Here is a 23,814-nt window from a genome sequence, read left to right on the forward strand (position 1 = left end):
CTGCCCGCCGCGGCCGCCGATGGAGGCCGAGGCCGAGGCGCGGCTCCTGCTGCAGGAGGCTCGGGAGAGCATCGAGGCGGCGCGGAGCTACCGCCGGGAGCTGCGGCACCGCCTGGGGGGGCTGCAGCAGGCGCGGCAGCAGGTGCGGGGCCGTGGGGGCGGAGGGGCCGCGCCGGGACGGACCGGGCGCTGCCGAGCGGGGCCCTGCCCCTGCCCGCCGGTACCGGGGCCGGCCGGGGCACGGAGCGGGCGGGACCCGCCTTGGCCCAGGGGTGCCCGGCGGGGCGGGGGCAGCGCCTGGGGGCCCGGCTCCCGCACAGCCACCGGCACCTCGGGGCCCTGCCGCCAGCGCCCCGCTGAGGGAGCCCAGGGGTAACGGGACGGGACCGGGGCGCTCCCGCTGCTCTGGAGCCGGGCCCGGCACGCGGAAACCCGCTGGAAATCCGCCGGGGGTGCCCGGGGCTGGGGGGCAGGAGCCGTGCCCTGTGAGCTCCTCAGCAGGACGGGCTGCGTGTGGCCGGGCTGGCTGTGCCTGCCCAAACCCAGGCGCTGCAGTCTCAGGGTGTCTCCTGCTAACCCCACGTGTACCGACACCGAACCTGTTTTCCTTGCTGCTGTGGCCGCTTGTCTGCGTCTGTTTCTGCTCTTGCTCTCCGTGCCCATGACCACACGCTGTTTGCCCACGGAGAAGCAGCCACACGACACCCACACAAGGGTTCCCCCAGTCCCCAAGTGCTGAGTGCCTTACGCTGGGGCTCAGGTAGCAGAAGTTTCGTTGCTTGGGGACCAGTGGGTGCAGGTGATAGGAAAAGCACTTCAGGGCACTTACACTGTGTCCTCTCCTTTCGGACCGATGGGACGAGATTTCCCAGAGCTTTGTTTCGCTGCATGCTCAGGACCTTGTATGTCCCAAGCCCCGAGCCTTGTTTGATTTGTATCCACACGTAATGGAGGTAGCGGGCTTAGAGAAGTGGCTGCTCGGCCTTCCTCCACCCCACCCCTGCACAAAGCCGAACACTTCCTTTTTTCTGAAGCATTGAAATAGCAAGAGAAGGGAAACCGAGCTGTGCGGCAGCTGTAGAGGTTCGTGAATATTACTTGAAGAGGAAATTTGTTTTACCTAACCAGAGAACTTCCTGTGTTGGTTGTCTGTAGTTCTAAAGATCTAGAAATTACGTGTAAGGCAGCATGCATGTTGCAGCATTTCCTCGTGTGTGTAACTTACACATCTTCATATGAACAACTTTTTTGCCTCTGAGTTTTGCAGTGTTAGTTCAAGGGTTTTCAAACGCATTTTCTTCCTTAGATTCAGTGAGTGCCAATATTTTATGAACACTTGTAGAATCTTCTGTGGCCTGGCTCCTCCAGAATCCGATCAGATTTGCTGTTCACCCCATGCTGTAACCCTGAGCACAGACAAATTCAAAGGTGGTTGTTTGGAAAGGATTGAAAAAAAAGCAGCTTTAGTAAGATCTTAAAAATCTAATGAGGGGATGTGGTCTGGAAAAGGGGTTTTATATAGACTTCTGAAAGTCTGCTGTCTCCTCATTCCACCAAGGATTGCTTGTGTGTGATAGCAGAGTGGTGTTTGAATGGAATCCCAACGGTTGTGAGGGCTGGCAGGGCAGGAGGACCTACAAAGCATTCAGACTTTTCTGGCAAGAATTCCTCGAGTGAAGTACAAGTAACCCAAGTTGTATTCAGCTCAAGCCCCAGAAGTTACCTTGATTTGCTGTGCTAATACGCCCTTCCCCTGGTCTGTGCTAGTTTCTTTGCCTCCTTCCCTCCTGTAGGTGTGCTAAATGACTACAGTAGCTTGTTTGTTAGCTGCCTGTGTCCTTTTTTTTAGAGCTGACTTCACACACAGGTGCAGATGAGGTGCTTCAGAACAATAAAAGACGTGCCTGGTCTTTGCCTTTATCCTGAGTCCTCCTTTCCTGTCACCTGAATTTAGATCAGAGAAAGCGCAACGCTGACCAGAGATGTACTCGAGCAACACTTTAACGATTTAAAAGGGACCCTAAAGAAGCTGTTGGATGAGCGACTGATGTCATTGCTGCAGGAAGTGGATGCTATAGAACAAGAGAGCATCAAACCGCTGGACGAATGCCAGAAGCTAATAGAGCACGGAGTCAGCACTGCTGATGATCTGCTCCAGGAAGGTAAGGCAGGACCCAGTACCCAGCCTTAGTTCTGCCTTCCAGTGTGTCTCTTTTCAAAGTCTTTTCTCAAATGTTCCTGTTAGCATCGGCACGCTTGGCTCATTTTGGACTCCTCTCAAATTAAGTGTTAAGAAGAGATTAAAAGTCGGGTAGTCTGAGGAGCTGATCAATTTTTACCTTGTGCTTTAATATTTCACTCCAATCCTAGGATGTATGTGTGTCAGTGCAGCCTTCTCTTAAGGACTGGGAGTATCTGCTTTTAGAAATGTGCCTTGCTGCAGGGGTGTCCTGCACTCCACCACTCTAGAATGAGTTTATCAAGCTACTTTGAAATAAAATGCATCTCAGGTACCATATAGCAAAATGTCTCTGGTCTTACTAAGTTAGCAACTGAGTCCAGTAGAATTTCAGGTGTGAATAAGCTTTAATGTCTGTCCTCTGTAAGGATAAACTTCATCTGTTGTGGTCCAGTAGCTCTCATCATGGAATAAAATCATTTAAAATTTGAATATATCTGTCTTGCAAAGTGACATACTGTGCAGACTGAGTGAGCAAACATTTGTCCTAACATTCTGGACTTGCAGAAAGTTACTTGTACGCTCCTTCCAACCTGAACTAACATATTCTGTTGTAAGTTTGTATCCTACTGATGCTAAATACCTAGGCAGAAAGGAATGTCACTTTTGACTGTTTTCCCCAGACTGGAGAACCTACTGGGAGCATGTCTGAGCCATGAGTATGTTGGCAGTTTCCTTGCATTGTTCTCATGTCTCAACTTTAACTTTCTTTCAACATGATCTCAGTTCTGTGAACTAAAGGGTATTGAGCAGCCTCCCTTGGGTAGGAAATGTACCAGCTTGCGCTCAGCAGTGAGCTTAGTGCTTAAAAAACATGCTGGTTTGGTACCGCTGCGCCTCCTGCTCACAGGAATAGCGACAATATTTAAGGATTAATTTATTGGTTTATTTCCAGCACCACAGCTCTGGGACAGCTGGTAATCACCTTGTTTTTATTTTACATCTCAAGTTACTGAATCACAGGGTGGTGACAAAGATCGCCTCTGCTTTCTACAGGTTTGTCAGATCTCCTGAGGATCTGACTAGCTGCGCGTCTCCCATCCCACGGGTCGCTGTTGTCTCTGCACACACACACAGGCACTGCTCAGTCGTGTCGATAAAGTGAGCTGAGATTGCATGAGTCAGAGAGGAGTTAAGCCTCCATGCTTATTAAATCTCTTGCTGCCAATTATGACGTATGCTTTTCATTAGAGATTTGTAATGTTTGTAATTCTCCATTTGGAAAAGAACTGAGCTTGCTTATGTTGTGAATTACCATAAATCAGATAGATGGAGCATACATCCCTGTAAGCTGAAGTGCAGGACACGACTTTATATGGAAAGCTTATGAGAAGACTTCTGTTTATCTCCAGACTTTAATTCATGGATTACTTCATTCATTATGACAATACTGACCACTTACATTGTAGCAAACAGAGCAATGGGTGAAATTATTTTTCACTTTTAAGCTACTGCTTTTTGATTTTCTGCTCAGTGAAGGTGCTTTACTTTTTTCTTACTTTAAAGCAGATGGAGAAAGGGATTTCTGGCATCCAACCCCAGTTCTGCTGCTGCTTGAGACCTGAGGCAAATTATTACGTGCTATGGATGTGTCTACGGGAAGTTTGAGAGCTTCAGAAGTTGCTAGATAGGCTTTATGTTGTTAACTGTAATTTTATTTTCTAGCTTAGAGTCGAGCAAAGGTGCTGAGAAAGCTTCATGTTTAATTGGCTGTTCGTGTCAGAACTGGTTATTCTTTGAAGCAAAGAATGCCTTACTTGGACATTTTCTCATTAGTAATATTTCTACCATTTGATTCCAGGAGAGAGTGCAGTCCATGGAGATGTGGGACAACAGAATGAAAAACTTTGCAACTTTACAAAAAAAGCTTTACATATTCAGCTAGATAGGTAAGATACTGTCACACTGAGGTGGTTGGAGGCAGTGGCACATGTGCTGCTCCTCCATGGGGATTTTTTCTGCTTTGAAACACAAGTCCTGTCTTCCATTCCTTTAAGAGATTTATCTGAGCTGTTTCTCTCCTGTTTATTTCATAGGCTTTTTTGGGTTTGGCAGCCACAGAATGGAGTAGTTTTCAACCTGCATATGTTCTGTAGAAATACCGGCTGTTTATTTGTCAATGGTGAAACCCCTCCCTGTGGAACAGCCTGTGTTACAGAGTATTTACTGAGAAACAGACAGTTTGGTTAGGGCTGAAATGCTGGGTGTTTTCTGAGCCTTTTAAGTTCGAAATGCACGTGCCAATTTCTGCAGCTGTTCTCTCTTTGCTAAGTTTGTACAGATTCAAGTGTATGGGCAAAACATGAATTTGTAGAGGCTGGCCCCTTTCATTACAGCAAACTCTTCCTTTCTCAGCTTACCAGAAGTGCCCTCCTTGGTTGATGTGCCTTGTTTATCTGCCCAGCTGGATGACTGCCTTCTTACCATACTGAAAAATGAAATATTCAGACATGGAACTGTAGCATCTCGCCCACCTGTACAGTTAGAGGAATTTGTTGAGAAGCCTGGAGGTATTTTAGTCCGATGGTGTAAGGTAGGTAAAATATCCTGGCTGAAAATCATTCAGGCTTTTGCTTTCTTGAAATAAATTGAAAAATCTCCTTTCATTCTGGATTCTCTGCTGCCTTCAGGGAATAGTGCACTCCAGCGTGTAGTTAAAAACTTCAGAAAGTATTTTTATGATAATTGCCTCGTTTAAAGGCAAGGTAATCTGGTGACGTTGTGGATGGTGCTGAGGCTTGTGTCTGCCTGATGGTGACACTTCTGCCTCAGACTCTTGCTGCGTGCCCTGCCTCCATGTGCGGGCAGAAAGGGCCAGTGCACGAGTGCACCTCTGCCGTGCAGTCTCCTTCCCTGTCTGTGGAAAAGTCGGGAGGAACAGCTGGAAACACTGCTGCCCCTCCTTCCCACGCTTAAACAAGTGCCAGATGCTGGACAAGCAGGCACTGCCTCCTCCACGTACTCTTCCCACTAAACAAATAGCAGAGAGTAATCCACCTGTGCTGCTGTTGTACAAACACGACCAAAGATCCCTGGTGTGTTTCTGACAGATGTGATTCACACAAAGCCATTCATGCTGTGGAACCACGTGCTGCTTTTGTGTGGCAGCAATGGCTAAATGCTGTTGTTGAGACTGAACCTCATTGCTGGGGTGGTGCTTTGGTTCGGTTTGAAGATGCTTTAGCAGACCCAGGATTATCATCCAGAGGAGGCTGAACCTGTTCTGTTAGGCTTTTACACCTAAACACATTTGTGTTCTTAGGGAAATGGAGTGGATAGAAAGAGAAAATATTTTAATATTGGCATTAGCTACTCAAGGAGTCTCTCTTTGATATACAAGAACTATTTTTGAGTAAACCATTGCTATGTTCTGATGTGGTTTAGTCATTGTTGGACAGCTCTATGTTCCTTGGCAGCACGAAACAAACTTTTGTTTTTCTAGCAACAGCCAGGCATTCGTCACCTTACCTTGTAAAGGATGTGGATTCAGAGTGTGAAAGCATAGGCACGATTGTAACATGTAGTCTCATTTTTCTGTGTTATAAAGAGTTCCTGAATTTGGTTGTTTGAGTGATAGTAGAGCTTTTGTGGGGGGGGGAAAAAACACTCCTTTGACTTAGAGATATCAAAGAATTGGAAGTTTTTCCCTGGAACGGATTATGAAGGGTAACTGTGAACTCTTCTTGCTGTTAAAAGTTGGCACTGAATTTTGTCTCCAAATTTGTCTTCAGCTTTTGCTTAAGGATCTTGTTATGTCTCTGCTAGACTGATAAGCTGATAAGCTCTGCGTTGTTCCTTCTGTAGCTACTTCTAAGCTGTGATCAATTTTTTTTTTTATTATTAGTTGTTTTGGAGACTGATTTTATTTTCTATAAGGCGTGCTTTCTGCTCTTTAATACCTTGTTACCCTGAATTGCCTCTGCTGACAGTCTGCAATATGACCCTAATGTGTGCTGCTTCAGAGGTGGAAGGCAAAAAAAGGGCAGGGTCACACATTAATTACATATTAATGTAATACGTGTTTCTCTAGGTGGACGATGACTTTGTACCACAAGATTACAGACTGCAATATCGTAAGAGCACTGCCAGTCACTTTGAAGATGTGTATGTTGGCTCAGAGACAGAGTTCATAGTACTGCACATTGATCCTAATGTCGATTACCAGTTCAGAGTCTGTGCCCGAGGAGATGGACGGCAAGAGTGGAGTCCATGGAGTGTTCCTCAGATCGGCCGCACCACGCTAGTGCCCCATGGTACTGTTTCCTTGCTGTTCGTCTTCATCTTAATTCTGTCATCAGCATAGTGCTCCTGAAGGTCCATAGTTGAATGGAGCTGCTTTTTGTGCAGTGGTGGGGTTTCCTTACCTATGATACAGGTGTGATATATGATGAGCTATCTGTTCCTTCATACTAGAAGTTACTCTTTGCTGAATTTGGATTTCAGCTTGGTAGTGCGAGAGGCAGTGAGCTGTTCCAGCAGGCAGCTTAGTGCTTAGCCTTGGAAACCATCTCTGAGACAGTGCTTGCAGGCCAGAAGTCAAGATCTTTTTCCCCTTGTCTCCTCCCTTCCTAAAAATTCTTTGATGACCAAGTTATCTTGTATTGAGAGAAAACCTCAATTTCATCTTCACTTTCAGTTTTGTAAATGCAGTGGGTCACAGGTTTTCTTTTGCCTGCAAGATGACTTCACAGGGATTGCAGCACAGAGTAAACTTCTGGCAAACCCTGTGAGCTGGAAAATATATTCTGTGATTATAACGGATTTGGAAAAGAAATCTCTCCATCAGAAGAAAGCAAAAACAGCCCCTGTTCTTTACTTAGCTTAAGCTTCATATGAGGTAAACTGAGTGGACATTGCAACTGACAGTATTTTGCACGGACTGTAACTAGTCTAATTGAAGTCCATGCTTCTATTTCTTTTTTCTTTGAAGAATGGACAACTGGTTTGGAGGGTTACAGCCTGAGCAGTCGAAGAAACATAGCACTTCGAAATGATTCTCAGTCATGTGGTGTGCTCTACTCCAAAGCTCCTACTTATTTCTGTGGGCAAACGTTAACATTCAGGCAAGTACTTTCTTGATAGCTTTTGTCCGGTGCACCTACTGTGAACTGAAATTCCTTCTCTCGTCTGTTTTATCGTAATTGTATGTAAACCTGAGTCATGATACGTGTTTGAATTCTGTATTAGCTCAGACCAAATTAAGATATCATGTCTGTGTGAAGTCTGAACATCTTTTTCATTACTTCTGCTTCCCAACTCTAGGAGAACACCTGATGTTTTTGTAGGACCTGCACCTATCTAGCACAGACTAGAGTGAACTCCTGAGGGAAAGTGAAATATAGCCCATGGTGAGCAAATCTGTGGAACACGGAGTTTTCTGTTGTTTTGTAGCATCTCTTACTGGCTTGCTAGAAGTCAGTGGAGACTTTCCATTGAGTCTTTTTAGCCAGTGGGTTCTTTAGCCAGTGGGTTCTTTTCTTCCCAGACTATCCACATTTTGATGACATTGGATGGGAAAATGCATGTTTTTTCAAGACAGATAACGTTGACAGTCTGGCACCACTGTCTTTAACCTCTGAGATAATTATTGCTCAGCAGACTCCTGGCATTAGAAGGTCTTGATTGGAAAAGATATCTTGTGAAATTCAAGCTTTACATTTGATACAGAATGTAATTAAAAACTTTGGCAGCTCTGCTGCCTGTAGTCATTTTCCCGAGATAACACTGTTTAACTGGGTGTGAGGAACTTCCTTATGGGTTTGTCAGCTGTAGTTACAGACCTCAGAGACTCTGAAGCTTTATTTCATCTTTCTCTTGGTTAAATAAAACTACTTGCTGTACAGTAGGCAACCCCCAAAGATAATTTAAGGGCGTTGTTCATGATACTTTTTGTAACACGGTGTGTCATTTCTCCCTTCCTGATAAATTATCTTAACTTGAGATGGTTGTAGCATGAGGATGTATTCAGTTGTCCTGTCTGGGATAGGATAAAAAGACCCGAAGCTTTCATTTGAAATCTGTTGGTAGATGTAACATCTTTTGGCTCAGAAGTGCCTGTGAAATTAAAGGCAGAACTTTGAGGTTTTCCTTGGTTCTGTTTCAGACCAACATCCTTTTATCTTTCTCTATTGGTAACACATGAAAATCTTTACAGTTTAGTGTTGTGGACTTCTCTCCAAGATGAGATTGTTTCAGGATGGCAGAGCAGCAACAAGCACGTGTCCTTGAGAATTGTAATGACATGAATGTTACGATTGAAGACAACCTGACAAATCGGTTGTGTTCCTTTTCCAAGGCTGGAGAGTAGCTTCCTGTTTCAGAGTGTGTAAGATTTTGCTAAGCTGTGAGATGTAATATTTGGTGCTTGGTTTCTCCATCTGTTGAAACAAAACTATATTCACAAGGGGATAAGTGGGTTGCAGAGCAAACCAAGTAAGCGAGGTTCACGTTACAGATGTTTATGAAGCAGCTTTGTATTCTTCCAGTGCATTCAGGACACAGGAATATCTCATCAGTGAAAAGTGAAGCTGTAATAAATGCAGTGCTTTGTATCTGTTTTTAAAAGATAGACTGCTTTAGTTATCCTCTGAGGTAAGGCATTTGGACTAGTTGGAGGAAAAGAGCGTTGCTTTAAGTCAAGACTCATCCTGTTTCTCTGCAGCCTTCAGGGAGCTGCCCTTGGGAAGGTGACATTTCTCCCCAGGGACCAGCTCTGCAGCTGTCTCTGAAGTTTCCGCTTGCAGTAGGGAGCCACAGCCAGTCTGGGCAGGGTGCTGATTTGAGGACATCCAGCAGAGGCAGTGTGAAGATTGGGCTGCCAGGAGCCCACCACAACTCTCCTTAAAGCTATTAAAAGGAAGTGTGTGTGATCACCCATAGATTTACTTCTCTGTGCTCTGAGACAAATGGAAACTGATGGTGGTTGAACTGTTTCAGTGCGTATATGCAGTGACTGGGGCAAAGTCATTTGCTCTGCAGCACTGGAAGCAGTGAAGGGGATTTGAATGGTGTTCCACTGAGCATTGTTCCTACCATGTAAACAAATTTTAAGTCCTTAAAGATCATAAAGGCTGGAAAACTTTGTTAATGTTGTAGGAAAGATCGGTCCAGTAAAGCAAAGCTTAGGAGGCTGTGTAGTGATGCTCTGTACTGTTCTTGAGCTGGCTATTTATTTATCACTGTAAAAACAAAACCAGGTAAGGAGAGGAATGGTGATCTATGCCATATCCTGGCCTTCTTTTCCATGCGAGGGAGGGAAGGCCATGGGAGATCTGTGTGGTTGGCCCTTGTCTTGGGCAATCGTGTTGTGCTTCCTCTTTATGGTGTAAGGAAGGTTTGGTATTGGCTCTCTAGGGGTTAAGGATGGTGGTGTAATGATGCTGGAAAGCCTGGATGTGATCAATACAGAAGTGCATGATGCAAAACATGGCCTCAGCCTGGATTCACTGAGAGAGCTGAACCTAAACAGTTCAGTTGGTCCTAGACTGGCTGCTGTGTAAATGATCCCAGTCTGGGGGTACCATTGCTCCTACCTCACAGTATTGCTGTCCTGCTGCTTGTGTCATCGTTTTTTCTTTCTGCTGCTGCTGATCCAGGTTACTTTCACAGTGCTCTGCAGAAAAGGGTGTACAAAAATGAGTAAGTGTGGGTGCAGATTGATAGGATAGAATTCTTACTTTTTAATGGGTCTATAACTACGCCTTTTTTCTTTTTTTTTTTTTTTTTTGTAATTTGTGGGTTGGAAGTAAGTGTTTGTACTGACAGAAATCTCAAGAAAAGCTCCTTTAACTAGGGATGGAATGAATTAACATTACCTTGTGCACAAAGGCTTTGCTGTTTATAACATAGCTGTTTATAAAACTTTACCAGTAACTCAAAGTTTAAAATCTAGATTAGGGTACCAAAATTAATTCAATTTCTCATTTGAAGTTGTTTTGGGAAAGCATTGTGGATCATTTCCAAATTAAAAGATTCTTGGATATTTTAACTTTTAATTTTGTTTTGCTTTACAGCACAAGGCTCTTGCTATCTTAGTGATATTCCCAGGAGACTGAAAAACCTAACAGAGTGCAGCAGTAAAACATGGTTCCAATTTTATCTTCCCTGTTTGTCTTGACAGGGTTAACTCATTGTGTGCCAGCCTACTGCCCAGTTTAATTTTCAGTTCTTAAAAGCTTCTGCTTGGGGTTTCCTGTTGTTTGACAACAACTGAGGATCAGTGCTTCTCCCTCTCTTAAACTGTACAGAAAATAACCATCGCTTTACTTCCTAGAAAAGACCAGTTGAGTTTCCTGAGTCACTCAGGCTCTCCCAAAACCATGGTTTAGCACCTTTCAGAAAAGGCAGTACATGAGAAAACACCCAGATACAGAAGCACCCTTACTCAGCTGGAAGAGCCCAATGAATTTGGTGAAAGCCCTAGAGCACAGTGCAGAAGTCTTACATGACAGGGTGTTACTGGGAATTTCATTGTATGCTTTTGTGTAAAGCTTCAGGGTTTGACCTGACTTTTTGCTTGGTAGAATTGAAACCGTGGGACAGCCAGACAGACGAGACAGCCTGGGAGTGTGTGTGGAGCAGCAGAATGGCTACGATTCTTTGCAGCGGGACAAGGCTGTGTGTATTAGCACAAATGGTGAGTCAATCACATAACTGAAGAATGTGTTTTTTTTTTTCTTCCCCAAATACTGCAGTCCCTAGTCCTTTTTATCCCTGGATAATACACAAACAACTTCACCCACGTTGTGTGTACGCTGCTCATGCAGTTACCATCTTTGGTGAGATCATGGATCTCCTGCATGCAGTTACTGCAACCTGTTTGATGTGACAAAAAGCAATGTGACAGGATTGCCTTTAGTTTCTACTTGCCTGCCAAACACAGGCAGCCTTGCATGTTGGTATGTATAGAAAATGAGAAATAATGTTTGATACCTTGACTGTTTCAGGGGCAGTGTTTGTAAATGGAAAAGAGATGACAAACCAACTGCCTGCTGTTACTTCTGGATCAACTGTGACATTTGACATGGAAGTTGTGCAGTTAGGACCTTCCAGCAATGAGGGAGGAAACTTCAAGCTTAGAGTAACCATTAGCTCTAACAACAGGGAAGTGGTCTTTGACTGGGTACTGGATCAGTGCTGTGTCTCTTTGTATTTTGGATGTTCGTTTTCATACCCAGGCTGGAAAGTTCTGGTGTTTTAGCAGCTCATGTGAGTGAAGGGATTCTTGTTCTTGCTATACTCTGTAATGTCAAAAGCTGGATTTCCAGCTGTTTGATACCAACAATCTTTGTACTACTTGAACTCCGCTATATTGTACTTCCTACTGGATTCATTTCAAAAAAAGTTGTGAAACATTGGGTTTTTTACTCTGGAAAAAGCGAAACAGGCATTGGTGTAGACATTAATTTAAGCAAGTCCATAAGACTTTACCCTTTTTTTTTTTTTTTTTTCCTCCAGACTTGAGTTTTGTCAGTATTTTGTTGTACTCTAGTCTCAGGGTACGCTTATTGTATGAAATTAACTTTGCTTAATGCTGCTGTTCTGTGAAATAAGCCTATAAACGTTAGGGGGTTGGAGGTAATGGACCAAAGCTTTATTTATACCACTCATAAAAAGAGCAAAGTATTTAGAGCAGTGATGCCTTGCTATGCTTCCTTGTACACAATGCTGCCTTAATAATATGAACGGATAGTGGGTTCTGCATGCAACCACAGTTTCTTCCATGCCACGGTACTGTTCATTTCCCCCAAAACAAGGATGTCTGAGCCATGGTGTTTGTTCAGATATGTACCCAGTCTGTTAAATGACTTGGTTTTATCTAAGTGCCTTACTTCCATGTATTTCTTGAACTGTTCCCTGTATCTTAGAATAGATTTTCTAGAGTAGTTGCAGGGTGGTGCTTACATCCTCAACTTAATGCTAACACTTGTCTCACATTAGACCAATGCCCACAGCTGGACAGTTATCCTTCTCTGGTCTGAATGTCTTTCCTAGTTATATTTTACTTTGTAGCTGATGTCTGGGCGGTGTCATGCTGAAGTATGACATGCGGAGGGCAGCCATGATTCCTCACAGAGCCGTGTTAAGATGCAGAGGCAACTTTCTGCTGTCCCAGCAATAGTGACCTTGAGGTGGTTTTCTGCTGTACAGGACTCCTAGAAATCCCAGCTGTTCACTCATACTATTACAGGGGAGTACAAGGCCTCCCTTGCTGCTGGTGCAGCCACTGCAGCCAGCTGAGGCCACACACAGTGGCGTGCTGTCTGAGCAAGCTGGGACTGCAGCTGGAGGTGCAAGTTAGGAGGTAACAGAGAAGGGCCTAAGGCAGACACTGCTGGTAGATTTAACCTGTGGCAGTCAAAGCAGAGTACAGTGTGGTGCTAGTTTAGCTCTCTTCTCACTGTAGTAGGATGGGATAAAAAAGTACTAGGCAGTAATTTAAAATCTACATAAAGTTACCAGTATTCCCCTTAAGAGGGGAATAAGATTTATAATGAGCTTGTCACATGGACTATTCCTGGTCAAAAGATGAAACTGCATTTAAAGTATTCTTTAAAGTAATGCTCATTGAGGCCCTTAAAAAAGGTTTTCATTGCATTAAGTTCAATTAAAAATATACATTTCAACATGTTAGAGGGGCAAGTTCTTTTTATAAAACCTAGACAATCACCCTGCCCTTTTTCACCACTTTCAACATACTATATTATCCCTTTATGCTAGCATAAGTTTCATTACAGTGTATTAATACTCCCCATTCAAATTGTCAGTACAAAAATGAGTTGTCCTGCCTGCATTTTGCCCCAAGCATTGGTAGTAGGGGTACATGAATTCCAGAAGATAATGACAGCTAATATTTTTACCATTTACAAGAAAAAAAATTGAGAAGTTTCAGAGGAATTGAAAAAACATATAGAATTAATTAGAATGTATTATAAAACATGAAGGAAGGAGGAAAGACTGGACACCCACAGGTTTATTATTCTTCTGTGCTAGCAAGGAAATAGCTGCAGCATTCTCAGTTAATCAAGTGTAACTATTTCACTTTTACCATATCCTATACTTCAAATTCCTTTGAATTATTGTGACGAGTGTTGTCAAAATTGTGCTGTATCCCAGCTGTCACATCTTGAATACAGTTCTTATGTTATAGCTGTGAAAGTCAAGTAGATGATCAAACTGTCAGTTGTGTTTAGGGGATCAGGCTGGCACTCCAGCCAGCAGCCAACTTGAATCTTGCTCCAATTAGTAGTGCTGGTAGTTTTATTAGTAAGACTTCAGGTGTCAGGTACTAGTTGTAACTCAGTACTTTTACCGTATGGAAATTAAAATAGTGAATATCTACATTTCTGAGGAATAAGCAGCTCAGGTACCTCTTCACCTGCTTTTGGAGGGCCTAGTCAGACTTGATTCTGCAGGATATTTACCAGCATAATAGATCATGAAACTTAAAGTCTTGAATTCAGGTACTTCCAGAGATGGTAATGCCTCGTCAGTTTGTTCGGCATATACACAGAAAGCAGCTTAAGATGACTGTGAAGGGCTACCCAGGAGGCCCCTACTGTTCCCCTTGAGAGCTGAAGATGGCAATAGACTAAATAGTTCTTCTGACATAAATTTTTAAGTTGCATCTTGAACAGGGCCAGCTTGCCAATTTTGTATTTCTAACTAAACATAAGACTAGCTGCCCAGATCACAAATTAGGTACTGTACAACCACCTCTTAGGAGAAGCATATCTCAAACCTGGGAGGGGTGAAGAATCTCAGGGCAAGACCTGAGTAAGAAAACAAGGTATATAAAGAACCAACATAAGCTTGGATTAAAAAAAGGGTTAAGCTCCATTCTTTCACAGCAGCATTCAGCTAGATAGAAGACTTGGCACATCCTTTACAGTTTTTCACCTCTAGCTATTGGAGCCTTGCAAGACTCTAAGAGCGTTAACTGCCTATGAAATCCTGAAAGTTGTTTTCTGAAGCTTGTACATTCTCTTACCTCAAAACTGAGACATTTGTGTCAAGTGAAATTTGATTTTTTTTAAATAAAGTTTTATCCCACAGCTGTGTATGTTGTAGTAAATTGTTGATTGGGGCATAAAAGTGGGGAACCACTGAGTTCACCTAACAAGAATATAAATGCATTCTGTAGCATTGCATCTGTCTTAATAAGAGCTCCTCAATTTTTCCTCATTTTCATCTTGTTTCTCATAAGTCCTGTATATTCTTTGAGCAATTGTTTACTTTCATGTAGTTTAGATCTAAACTGACATCTCTTACAAAAATATTTTTCTTGCTTTATTAGTGAAAGCATTTCTCACTACTTCCCTCAATATTCAATCTTACTAACATGTCTTTAGTTTACTGCTTACATTTCTTTAGTTACATTAAATGTTGCAAATCATCTACAAAGTAGATTTTGGCTACCATTACTGATAACCAAGAAGTGGGTGTTTGATCCTCTTCAAGTTAGGTCCATGTTGAATTAAAAGTTTTTCTTACTCCCTTAGTTCTGTTTTATCTGCAGCCTGCTCCCTTTCTTTGGTGTCTTTTGAATGGAACATAACTCATGAAACCAGTAAATAAGGTAGCTGTCAGGGTAACTTCCTCTCAAATACAACATTCATATCAACTACCTACTTCTTAAGTTGTAGAGTATTTGTCCTAAAGAGTACAGCTTCAGTCTTAAATCAAGCAACTTAGGAACAACGGGTAACAGTCTTGGAAGGAAAGACTTACCTACTTCATCAAAAACTCTTGTTTTCTTGGTTGTGTCAGCATGGAAGAGCAGATTTATAAACAGGAGCTGGTCTAACAGCAACACGTTCGTCCCAACACTGGTTGATGATGGCACCAAACTGTTCTGTGAATTCAGAAACACTTCATTTTGAACATTGTCAAATTTGTCCTCACAGAATGGCTTCTACATTCTCAAAGTAGAAATAAAATTGCTGGTTTTGTTTGTTAAGTGATTACTTTAACATAGTAAAGAGCACTGTTCAAATTGTGACTGCTCCATTCCAGGCAGTGAATCTCTACCTTCCTACCCCACCTGACAGTATCTCAAGAGACAAAACGGTAACTACAGTCAAAACGCTCAAAGCAATGCACACTTAAAGTTAACAAATTCATATAACAATTTTGACTGTGGCATTTAATGCACTGAACTTAACATTAGTCAAAGGTTCCAACTTGGGGTTTACAGACCAGGTGTGTTTAAGTGACCACCAACTATAAAGTACCATAAAAATCTGCCATGAACATACTGAAGGCTAGATTAGGACTGTGCCAGTTTTAGGAAAAAATGGTATACTGGACAAGCGCAGTACAGTTTACTAAATCTAGCTGTCATTCTGTATTCATTATATGAATTATTTTAAACATGGAAAAAGGTATTCAGCATCAGCTATTCAACAGCCACTGTTCTGCTGAGCAGTGCAATTCCTTCCTTGCTTCTTTCTGCAGTACCCATCCTCCATAATACCAGAAGCAGTTTTAAACTGATAGCAATTTAAACTCTGCTCCAAATAAAGTTCATAAGATGTTTGAAACATTAACCACTTGTACATAAAAAGACATTTTGTAACTAAAACATTGAGCAATATGCTTCATTCACACAGTTTTTCCTCAGTTACAAAAATTACAGTTCTAAACAGTGACACACAACTTGTCTCAGGTACTCACTTCTAACCCCAAAAGAAGAGAATTAAAGTTCTTATAGCCAAAATCTGGTAATTTATGGCAATACCTTACATACAATGAAAAGACTGGACAGATACTTAGCTACTTTTATGCAGCACAGGAAACACGTGAATCTAAAGTTAAACAGACAAGCAGAAGATTAAGTTACACGAGATGCTCCTAGTGGCCGTTTTACATACACACAAAATGACTGGACAACCATCATGGCAGATTTTATATTACTGAACTTTATGTACAAAAGCCGATTTCAAATAAAACATTTAATGTAAAAACAATGGTTCATTTAAACAACTGAACTTTTTCGTTGTTTTGTTTTTGTGTGTTTTTTTTTTTTTAAATATCTACTGTACCATTCAAATTTTTAACCAGCTTACACGATATCTTCAAAATCTCTCAAAGGTACATATAGAAAAGGCATCTTTATAAATAGAAAACAAAGGGATTTTTTCAGCTTTTATTATAAATTGACATGACATACAAAGTTTACTGGACAGAAGTAATTTCATTACTGTTTTTTGGGGGGATCACCAACTTTTTGTGCAAACAATGCTAGCCTTCTTTTAAGCATTAAGAGCATAACTGCTTAAGAAATGACATAAGCAATAATTCTAGAACTACATCTCCCCTAAAATAATCTATTTTTTTTTACATATGTGCACAGCTTTAGCGAATTAAAGCCAGAGAGAAATGCTTGATGTACTATCCAGAGGCATAATTAGAGTTTGCTAAAACTCAGAGAGCTGGCAAATTCAAGAAGTTTGTAATGAAAGCTGCAGTTTCCCTCTTTCCTATTTTGTACACAAAATCAGTGACTAAGAACTTAATACTGGATGACAAATCACATCCACACCATTAGTTAAATAGTCTCACAGTTAAACACATCTTAAGGACCATCAAAATCAGTATTTACATTTTATAAATTTCTGAAGACACCATTAGAAAGCTTATATACCCCTTAAACAAATAGGGAACTGCATCTCATGGTGATGGAATGAAATAAAAAATTAAAAATACCTGTATTTACAGCAGCATTGTTCCTTTATAAATAAAGAATATGAAAAATGCAATATTTTAAGGATAATAAAAAATTGAGGTGATGTCACTCAACCACAGTGCTTGCTGGAATAAACCCTTCGGTGCTGATACTGTACCAGTAGTGAAACCACTTTCCATTGGAAAAAATCTGTAAACGTATGCATAAAATGTGTTAACAGCAGTGCAAAACTGCTCAAATATAGTTTAGTCAGCATCTTAGTATCTGTATTGAATACAATACATCACAGAATACTTGCATAAGAAGTGCAACACATTTTCTGGTCCAATTTTACAGTGCATTTTTCCCTCAAGAGTGGCATCTCAAAAGCCAAAGCTAAACCTATGGCCTGGACTTGCAGTCTGTACTCAGGCAAAACAGCAGGCATAAACTTCAAAAGAAGTTAATTGACGTAATGCCTACATACTGACTATAGACTCTCGGCTTTAGCATGGCACGCTATGATGCAGAACCCCAGTAAAAAGGGTTTACATCAAGTAGTTTGTGTAGCTGTGTAAATGCGTAATAAAAATATAAAAGGAGCTAATGTTCAAGTTTAAAATGGTACACTGTGTGATCAATACATCAGAATTATCCATGAAAACCAAACTGCTGGTAACCTCAAAAAGCCACGGTGGTACTTCACTGTGTCTGCAACATGAAAAGCCAAGATCTTTCCAAACAGGCACAAGACAAAGGAAGTGCTAAGTTTGCCAACTTTCAAAATTTTAGTGTAAAATAAATTTGCAATTATGATCAATCGATAAATGATTTCAAATACAAGGATCAAGGTTAAACTTTAAATAGTGAGACGTTATTTTCACAAAAAGCTAACTGGAGAACTTCTAAATAAGAAAAGCAGAAACTGTATCCCAAACCCCTTTCCCCAATGTTTCACAACTTCATGGTAGGAAAAACAGCCAGATACAGATGCAAAAATCTTAATATAAAAACTGTTTTACATATACTTAAATTATGTAAATTCCATAAAGTTCTTAAGACACTAATTACTAAAATTACAAAAAGATTTTCATATTGCTCTTCATGCTCAGACTCTTATATTGTCATTACATCACCAAAACCGATATACATGTAGTACTTGCATAATTAACTGAATAGGAACCCTGTTAAAACAATATCCTTGTTGAAATCATTTATTTCCATCCAGCAGTGCCTGTTTGGAATCTCTGTATTTTTTGTGTGTAATTCTTTATAGAGCTCATGCACCCTAGAATGTCACTTCAATGCTTGTCCGTTGAATGCAATTTGACTTTTGACTTCAGAGCTTTTGTTTCTTGCTCTGTTTTGTGACACCTGAGATGCTATCCATTTCTGAAATTCTCTCTCTCATATTATTTTCACTATATCCATTTGTTGTCCCACTCTGTTCCTCAGAAGATTCCTCATCTGTTGGGGAGGCTGATTCTCCTTTCTCTAACTTCTGCTGCATCTCTCGGAGCCTGGCAACAGCTTTGTCTATTGACATTATGCTGATGAGGTTAAAGTCATGCATGCTGACCAGATGTAGCATGAAGTTTCGACACAAGTTCTTCTTAATTATTTTTTGTCCGTAATTTTCAACAAACAGCATACAGGCATGATTCATTTGATTGTCAGCAATAAACCTGCCAAATTAGAAATCCGTCATTATCCAAGTAGAACATTTTCAAAAGCAAAAAGAGACATTGATAAACACTGTTGCAGGGTAACTGCACAGACTATTATATAAATCTCAACATCTGCATTTTTTTTCATTATTTTCAAAGCTGAAGAACTAGTAGGCCCAAGAACTTTTTAAAGCTTCACAGAAAACTTACTCCCAACTCATCCTTTAACAATCCATTTCTAAGCACTGAATTTTAAGTGCTTAGTGAATTACAATGCAGAACAGTCAACCAAATCTATATAATTTGTGTCAAAAAAAGTTTATCATAACATACCCGTGCTTCATAACATGAAGATTCCATAATTTCATCACTTCTTTCTCTCCTTCGTTAACATCAGAGAATTCTTCAATTTGCTGAAAACATAAAGGAGTAGAGAAAGGACAAAAAGAGAAGAAAACATGACATGAGAAAACTGTATGTCCACTGACAAGCGGTTAAAGTACAGCTACAGTCAACTTGTGTCACGTATACATCACAGAAGTGACTACTGTTAAGAAGTTCTGGAACTGCAGTCAGATCAAATAGAGATCTGTGATAAATTATTTTCATATTATATACACAGCACTGTACTCCTGTATCACCAGCACCTCCTCTTTCAAGGAGAAACAGCCACAAATAACAAAGAAAACTTGTTAGGACCCATGTAGACTGAGCTAGCATTGCAACCGAAGATGTACTTGAAAATAAAAACTTTGAATCCATTAATTTACATCGTTAGTGGCAGAGCATCACAACATTTTCTACTTACTCTCAAAATAAATACATCATTTTCACAACATGTACCCTATTTGTTCCCCAAACAACTCAGCTCATCATTTAAAAACCACAACCCATTGAAAGTAGTTTTGTATAAATGGGATAATTACAGTAATGGTTTTCTCCCGTAGCCATTCAGGGTCCTTTTCATCCTCGCTGTCTACTTCCATTTCTTGTGGACGGAGAGGTAAACATGTGTCACTGTGGAAATATAACCGATTGTGCCCACTGCTATATGTTCGCTGCTGTTCTACTTCTCCATCTTCAGATTCAAGGAATTCTGACATACTTGCTTTCGTACGCTTTGGCCTAGCAGAAGGAAACAAGTAACTGCTTTCAACTACTAAATCAAACATACAAATGCTAAGTATGGTAATTAATACAGATTTCTTTTAGGCTCCAGTTTACAGAAGTGTTCAGGAAAAAATCACCAGCAAAGAAATACATGCCATAAAACAAAAACAAAAAAACAAATCCAACTCACAACCCCTCCCTAAGAAAAAGATGCACTCAATCTTTTGGGCAAGGGAAGTTTTAGGATGAGGCAGTTTACAAAAACAAGTTCTTGTGTTGATGGATGCCTCAACTTAAAGGATGTAAAATCACAGGTGAAGGTATCATTCCTCAAAAGTCTTTTATTCAGTCAGTAACAGTTATACTTTAATGCTGGTGAAATTTAACACTGCTTATACACAGCTATAGATGTAAAAGTCTCCAGGTTTCACAAGTCTGGTGCATATGCTATCCCACACAAGTATGGACAGACCTTTTCAGCCTCCCTACCTGCATACAAGTATGTGTGTGATCGGAGTTCTTTTGACTGGTCCGTTACGACTGAAGGCAAAACCAGGTTGACGATGGATATCCTGGGGATTCCCTGCATAGGAGCCATCATAACACTCATTGATAGACACATCTATCCTAGCACCCTTTGGATGATACTGAAACAGATAATTGCAAATATGTTTAGCAACATACCCAGAGGTTTAAAGTAACCGTTTCAATTTCAAATACCTTAAATATCATCCCATCAATAAGCTGACAGAGCTCTAGATTCCTTTTACACCACCCAAATAAATAACTGCTAGAAACAAATTATACTAAAACTTCCTTGCTCTATGATCTTACTGTTTTGTATGAGAAGACTCAATACAACCAATTCTTAAATTAAGGACAGGATTGGCAAAATTCTTCTAACAAGCACTCTAGAACTTAGAACACTTCTAACCAGCTAAGGAGTAAAGTTTTGGAATAATCTTCTGAGCAGTGTAGTGGTCATAGGAAACTACATTATCTTCAAATAAGCATAGAACAATTTTTATTTAAGGTCAGACTAGTAGGAATAGGTCCTTATCAGCATAAGGAAATATTAACTTTAAATGTTTACTGCCTTCCTAAAATGTCAAGAGACTTCTAACCAATTGTAGATTACATTGCTTTTTAAATCACAAAAAATACATTGGTGCAAAAGCAGCACCTGTAGTCAGAATGCAACCCACAAATTTGTGCCTCATGTAACATGTCAACATTCAAAGGAAGCTGCAGTTGATTTGTAGATAGTCCTACAACTTAACCAGCTAGCAACAAAGTCACTGCAGTCAATATGTCATCTGTGACAAACTGCACACCGTCTCACACCACTAAACTACAAAAATACACTTACAACGTAATTAAAGATAAATCTGCTGTGACAAAGTTTAAGGTGTTTGAGTAAACTATACAGTTTCCGACAGTTCAGCGTGCACCATGGGCAATGCAAGTCATCTCGGGCTTCTGTCTGCTGTCTTGTGTTGTTGTTATAAAGGAACTGATGCAAACAAAAAAGGTAAGCGTTAACATCAAATGAATTTCACTTGTTAGCCTTCCAACCCCCCAGCAAGGTTGGACATAATTTCAGGAAATCTCTACTGTAACAGTAAGTTCTTGGGAGTGCTCAATGAGCTCACTTTACTGAAACAATGGTATTTCAAGAATTCCCCATGCCCCCTATGGAGACCACCTCTCCCCCTCCAGATGTCTAACAAAAGATGTCCTTTGTATTTTGGACTATGTTGGACATGGCCCCAGGAACATTAATTTCCTAGAATACTTCCTGTAAGAAGAAATGTAGAATGGCTCTTCCTACATGAATTTAAGACCCCTTAAGATATCCGCAAAAGTAGCAAATGAGACAGTTACCCCCAGCCCAAACCAAAACTTTCGCCAACTCAGGCGTGAACATTATAATTACTTGCAATACCTGGATATTTTCAATACCTGGTAAAATATTCGCAACTTTTGTCGAGGCTCATTTAAAACATCCCTCTCTTTTCTTGTTTGAAGGTCTGTTGGCAAGGATTCTTTCACAGCTGAAAAAAACACAGGTATAGACAAGCATTTCAGTTCAGAGTGAAGAGGTAAAGACGACATTTTTAAGCTAAGTTGTGGGACAGCAAGGAAGAAACATGATTTTACAAACATCAAGAAAATTACAATTATGCAAATGTACAAAACTAGTCACTAATTCACATTTAATACATCACCACTATATTAAGTTTAATTCTTTGACATAATTATCATCCAAAAACACATGCTACCCGCTGTACAGGTACATCGTCAAGTGTTCAGTTAAATGGTCTGTGGTATCAATATCCCCAACGCAGCAACAATCCCAATATTTTGCAAGCTGTAAACAACTGCGAGGACAAAAATACTGGGCTTTTTTTGTGTATTTAAACACATTTTAATACCACAATCTTCCAAACATTTTACAGCAAGTTTATTTCTGTTAATGTTTTTAAATTACGCATGAGCTTAAAAAAGTATGCGATTGCATATTCTTTGAAAATTACTGTGGGGCCAACTGTATAAAGACTGAGATTTTCAAGGTATAAACCAGCACCAATACAGATCAGCTGAACTTATATAAAGGGAAATATCCCTGGCAGACTTGCCATAAAGAAATGCATACCTTTTCTAACACATACCTATAAAAATATTAAACAATTTAATATATTTTTTTCTAATAGTGCTTAAAGTTTTACATGAATACCTAGGATAAATATAACTTTTATATTCCAAAACTTCACAAGACATGCCTTTCATTACAGCAAAAATAGAATGAAAAGTTTCTAAATGCTTCAAAAATGCCAGGCCATAAGCTTTCTGAAGCAACCTGAGTTATCTTTATCCAGAAATGCAAAATACAAGTGCAATACTTTAGATACCTTCTGTCACATTTCACAATAACAGCCATGTTTTCCAAGAGCTAAATTGATCTGTTGATATCCACCAAATTTTAAACTCTTACTACAAAGCGTAAAAATGTGAACTCCTAAATAATGTGAATTCAAGTATTTGTAGAACAGCAGTTAAAAAGAGTGTAGGAAAGCAGACAATCATGGAAGTCATGGTCATAGATTTCCTGCTGATTTATTGTACATGAGGATTTATGATTTATGACCATGGTATACAATCACTTCAAAATCTAAAAATAGTTGGACCTTTAAAGTCATGATAATATTTACCTTACCTTAAAAATATTACAACATATGGGATACATAAACCCATTCATTTTTGCTTTTTCATGTTTATCTGAAGCAATCCCACCAGTGCGTCAGGAACCCTGAAGTACAGAATTGCTAAGCAGATCCCTACTCAGCATCAAAACCAAAGTTTGCTTACCTATAGTCTGAGTAGGTTTAACAGAATTAGGCTTGTTTTCTTGAGGGAGGCTTTCAGAATTTCGTGTTGCAAGAGGCTTAGCTATAGGAGCTGTAGACTTATCATTTGTGTCTCCTGTCCAACGAAGAGTAAACTGAAGTGTAGGTCCCTGAGAAAATGTTTCAAATGGAGGCAACCTCTGGTGGGCAAAAAAAGGCAAAATCCCACCAGAATTAGTGTCTTACCACATACAAAACTCATAAAAGAAAATTCACAGAATGAGGACAAATGTCATTTCTAATCAAATTTCTTGTGTTCTCAACACATACATTTAGATATACTAGAACAACTGAAGGAGATGGCACACCCTACATTTAAGATTAAATTCTTCAATCTCATGAGATCTTTTTGTTGTATTCAGGCCTTCTTTACTGAAAGGCCACTGCAGTTACTAACATTTGCTTGTGTAATGATCCAGTGTAGCCAAAGCTTTCCTAAACAAATACCTAAATTTAACTTGTTTCCATCCTTCCAGAAGTACTATCGTCTGCTTAACCTAATCCATTTTCAGGGACTACTGCACTTTGAATTGCATTTCACCTTAATCCAGAATCTTTTAAGTGAAGACAAGTCATACAGCTACTGAAACACCCCTTACCTTCCCATCAAGTATTGTTTCCCATGTTGCTCTTTTCTTACTAATGGGACACTCTTCCATTTCCTGCATGGCCACTTCATATTCACCATCCAGAAGTTGCAAGCGCCTGTCAACACCAAATATGTGT

The 23,814-nt window shown here is 40.4% G+C and overlaps 2 protein-coding genes across 3 annotated transcripts in view; one reads left to right on the forward strand and one right to left on the reverse strand.

Moving 5' to 3' along the window:
- On the forward strand, positions 1-14,292 carry CRLF3 (cytokine receptor like factor 3). Its single transcript, XM_084491931.1, has 8 exons — positions 1-142; positions 1,955-2,162; positions 4,041-4,128; positions 4,595-4,772; positions 6,270-6,492; positions 7,170-7,302; positions 10,762-10,874; positions 11,185-14,292. The coding sequence occupies exons 1-8, from the start codon at positions 20-22 to the stop codon at positions 11,436-11,438; spliced, it is 1,320 nt and encodes a 439-aa protein (XP_084348057.1). The 5' UTR covers positions 1-19; the 3' UTR covers positions 11,439-14,292.
- SUZ12 (SUZ12 polycomb repressive complex 2 subunit) overlaps positions 14,117-23,814 on the reverse strand; it is a 26,896-nt gene continuing 17,198 nt past the window's right edge. For both annotated transcript variants that reach the window (XM_084491921.1, XM_084491922.1), the window contains 8 exons: positions 23,688-23,793; positions 23,051-23,228; positions 21,644-21,735; positions 21,051-21,194; positions 20,171-20,328; positions 19,498-19,696; positions 18,905-18,984; positions 14,117-18,589 (listed from right to left, as the gene is read on the reverse strand). In XM_084491921.1, the coding sequence (XP_084348047.1) occupies positions 18,244-18,589; positions 18,905-18,984; positions 19,498-19,696; positions 20,171-20,328; positions 21,051-21,194; positions 21,644-21,735; positions 23,051-23,228; positions 23,688-23,793 (1,303 nt within the window). In that variant the 3' untranslated portion in view covers positions 14,117-18,243. The remainder of the gene's footprint in view (positions 18,590-18,904; positions 18,985-19,497; positions 19,697-20,170; positions 20,329-21,050; positions 21,195-21,643; positions 21,736-23,050; positions 23,229-23,687; positions 23,794-23,814) is intronic.

Source organism: Aythya ferina (genome assembly GCF_964211825.1).
Source record: "Aythya ferina genome assembly, chromosome: 18".
Taxonomy (NCBI): Eukaryota; Metazoa; Chordata; class Aves; order Anseriformes; family Anatidae; genus Aythya; species Aythya ferina.

What these genes read in the sequence shown, in the direction of transcription:
- CRLF3 (XM_084491931.1), top strand. Translation starts at nt 20, where the DNA reads ATGGAGGCCGAGGCCGAGGCGCGGCTCCTGCTGCAGGAGGCTCGGGAG. An exon ending in GGGCAAACGTTAACATTCAG is followed by an intron (nt 7,303 to 10,761) that starts GCAAGTACTTTC and finishes TTTGCTTGGTAG; the next exon opens with AATTGAAACCGTGGGACAGC. An exon ending in TGTGTGTATTAGCACAAATG is followed by an intron (nt 10,875 to 11,184) that starts GTGAGTCAATCA and finishes TGACTGTTTCAG; the next exon opens with GGGCAGTGTTTGTAAATGGA.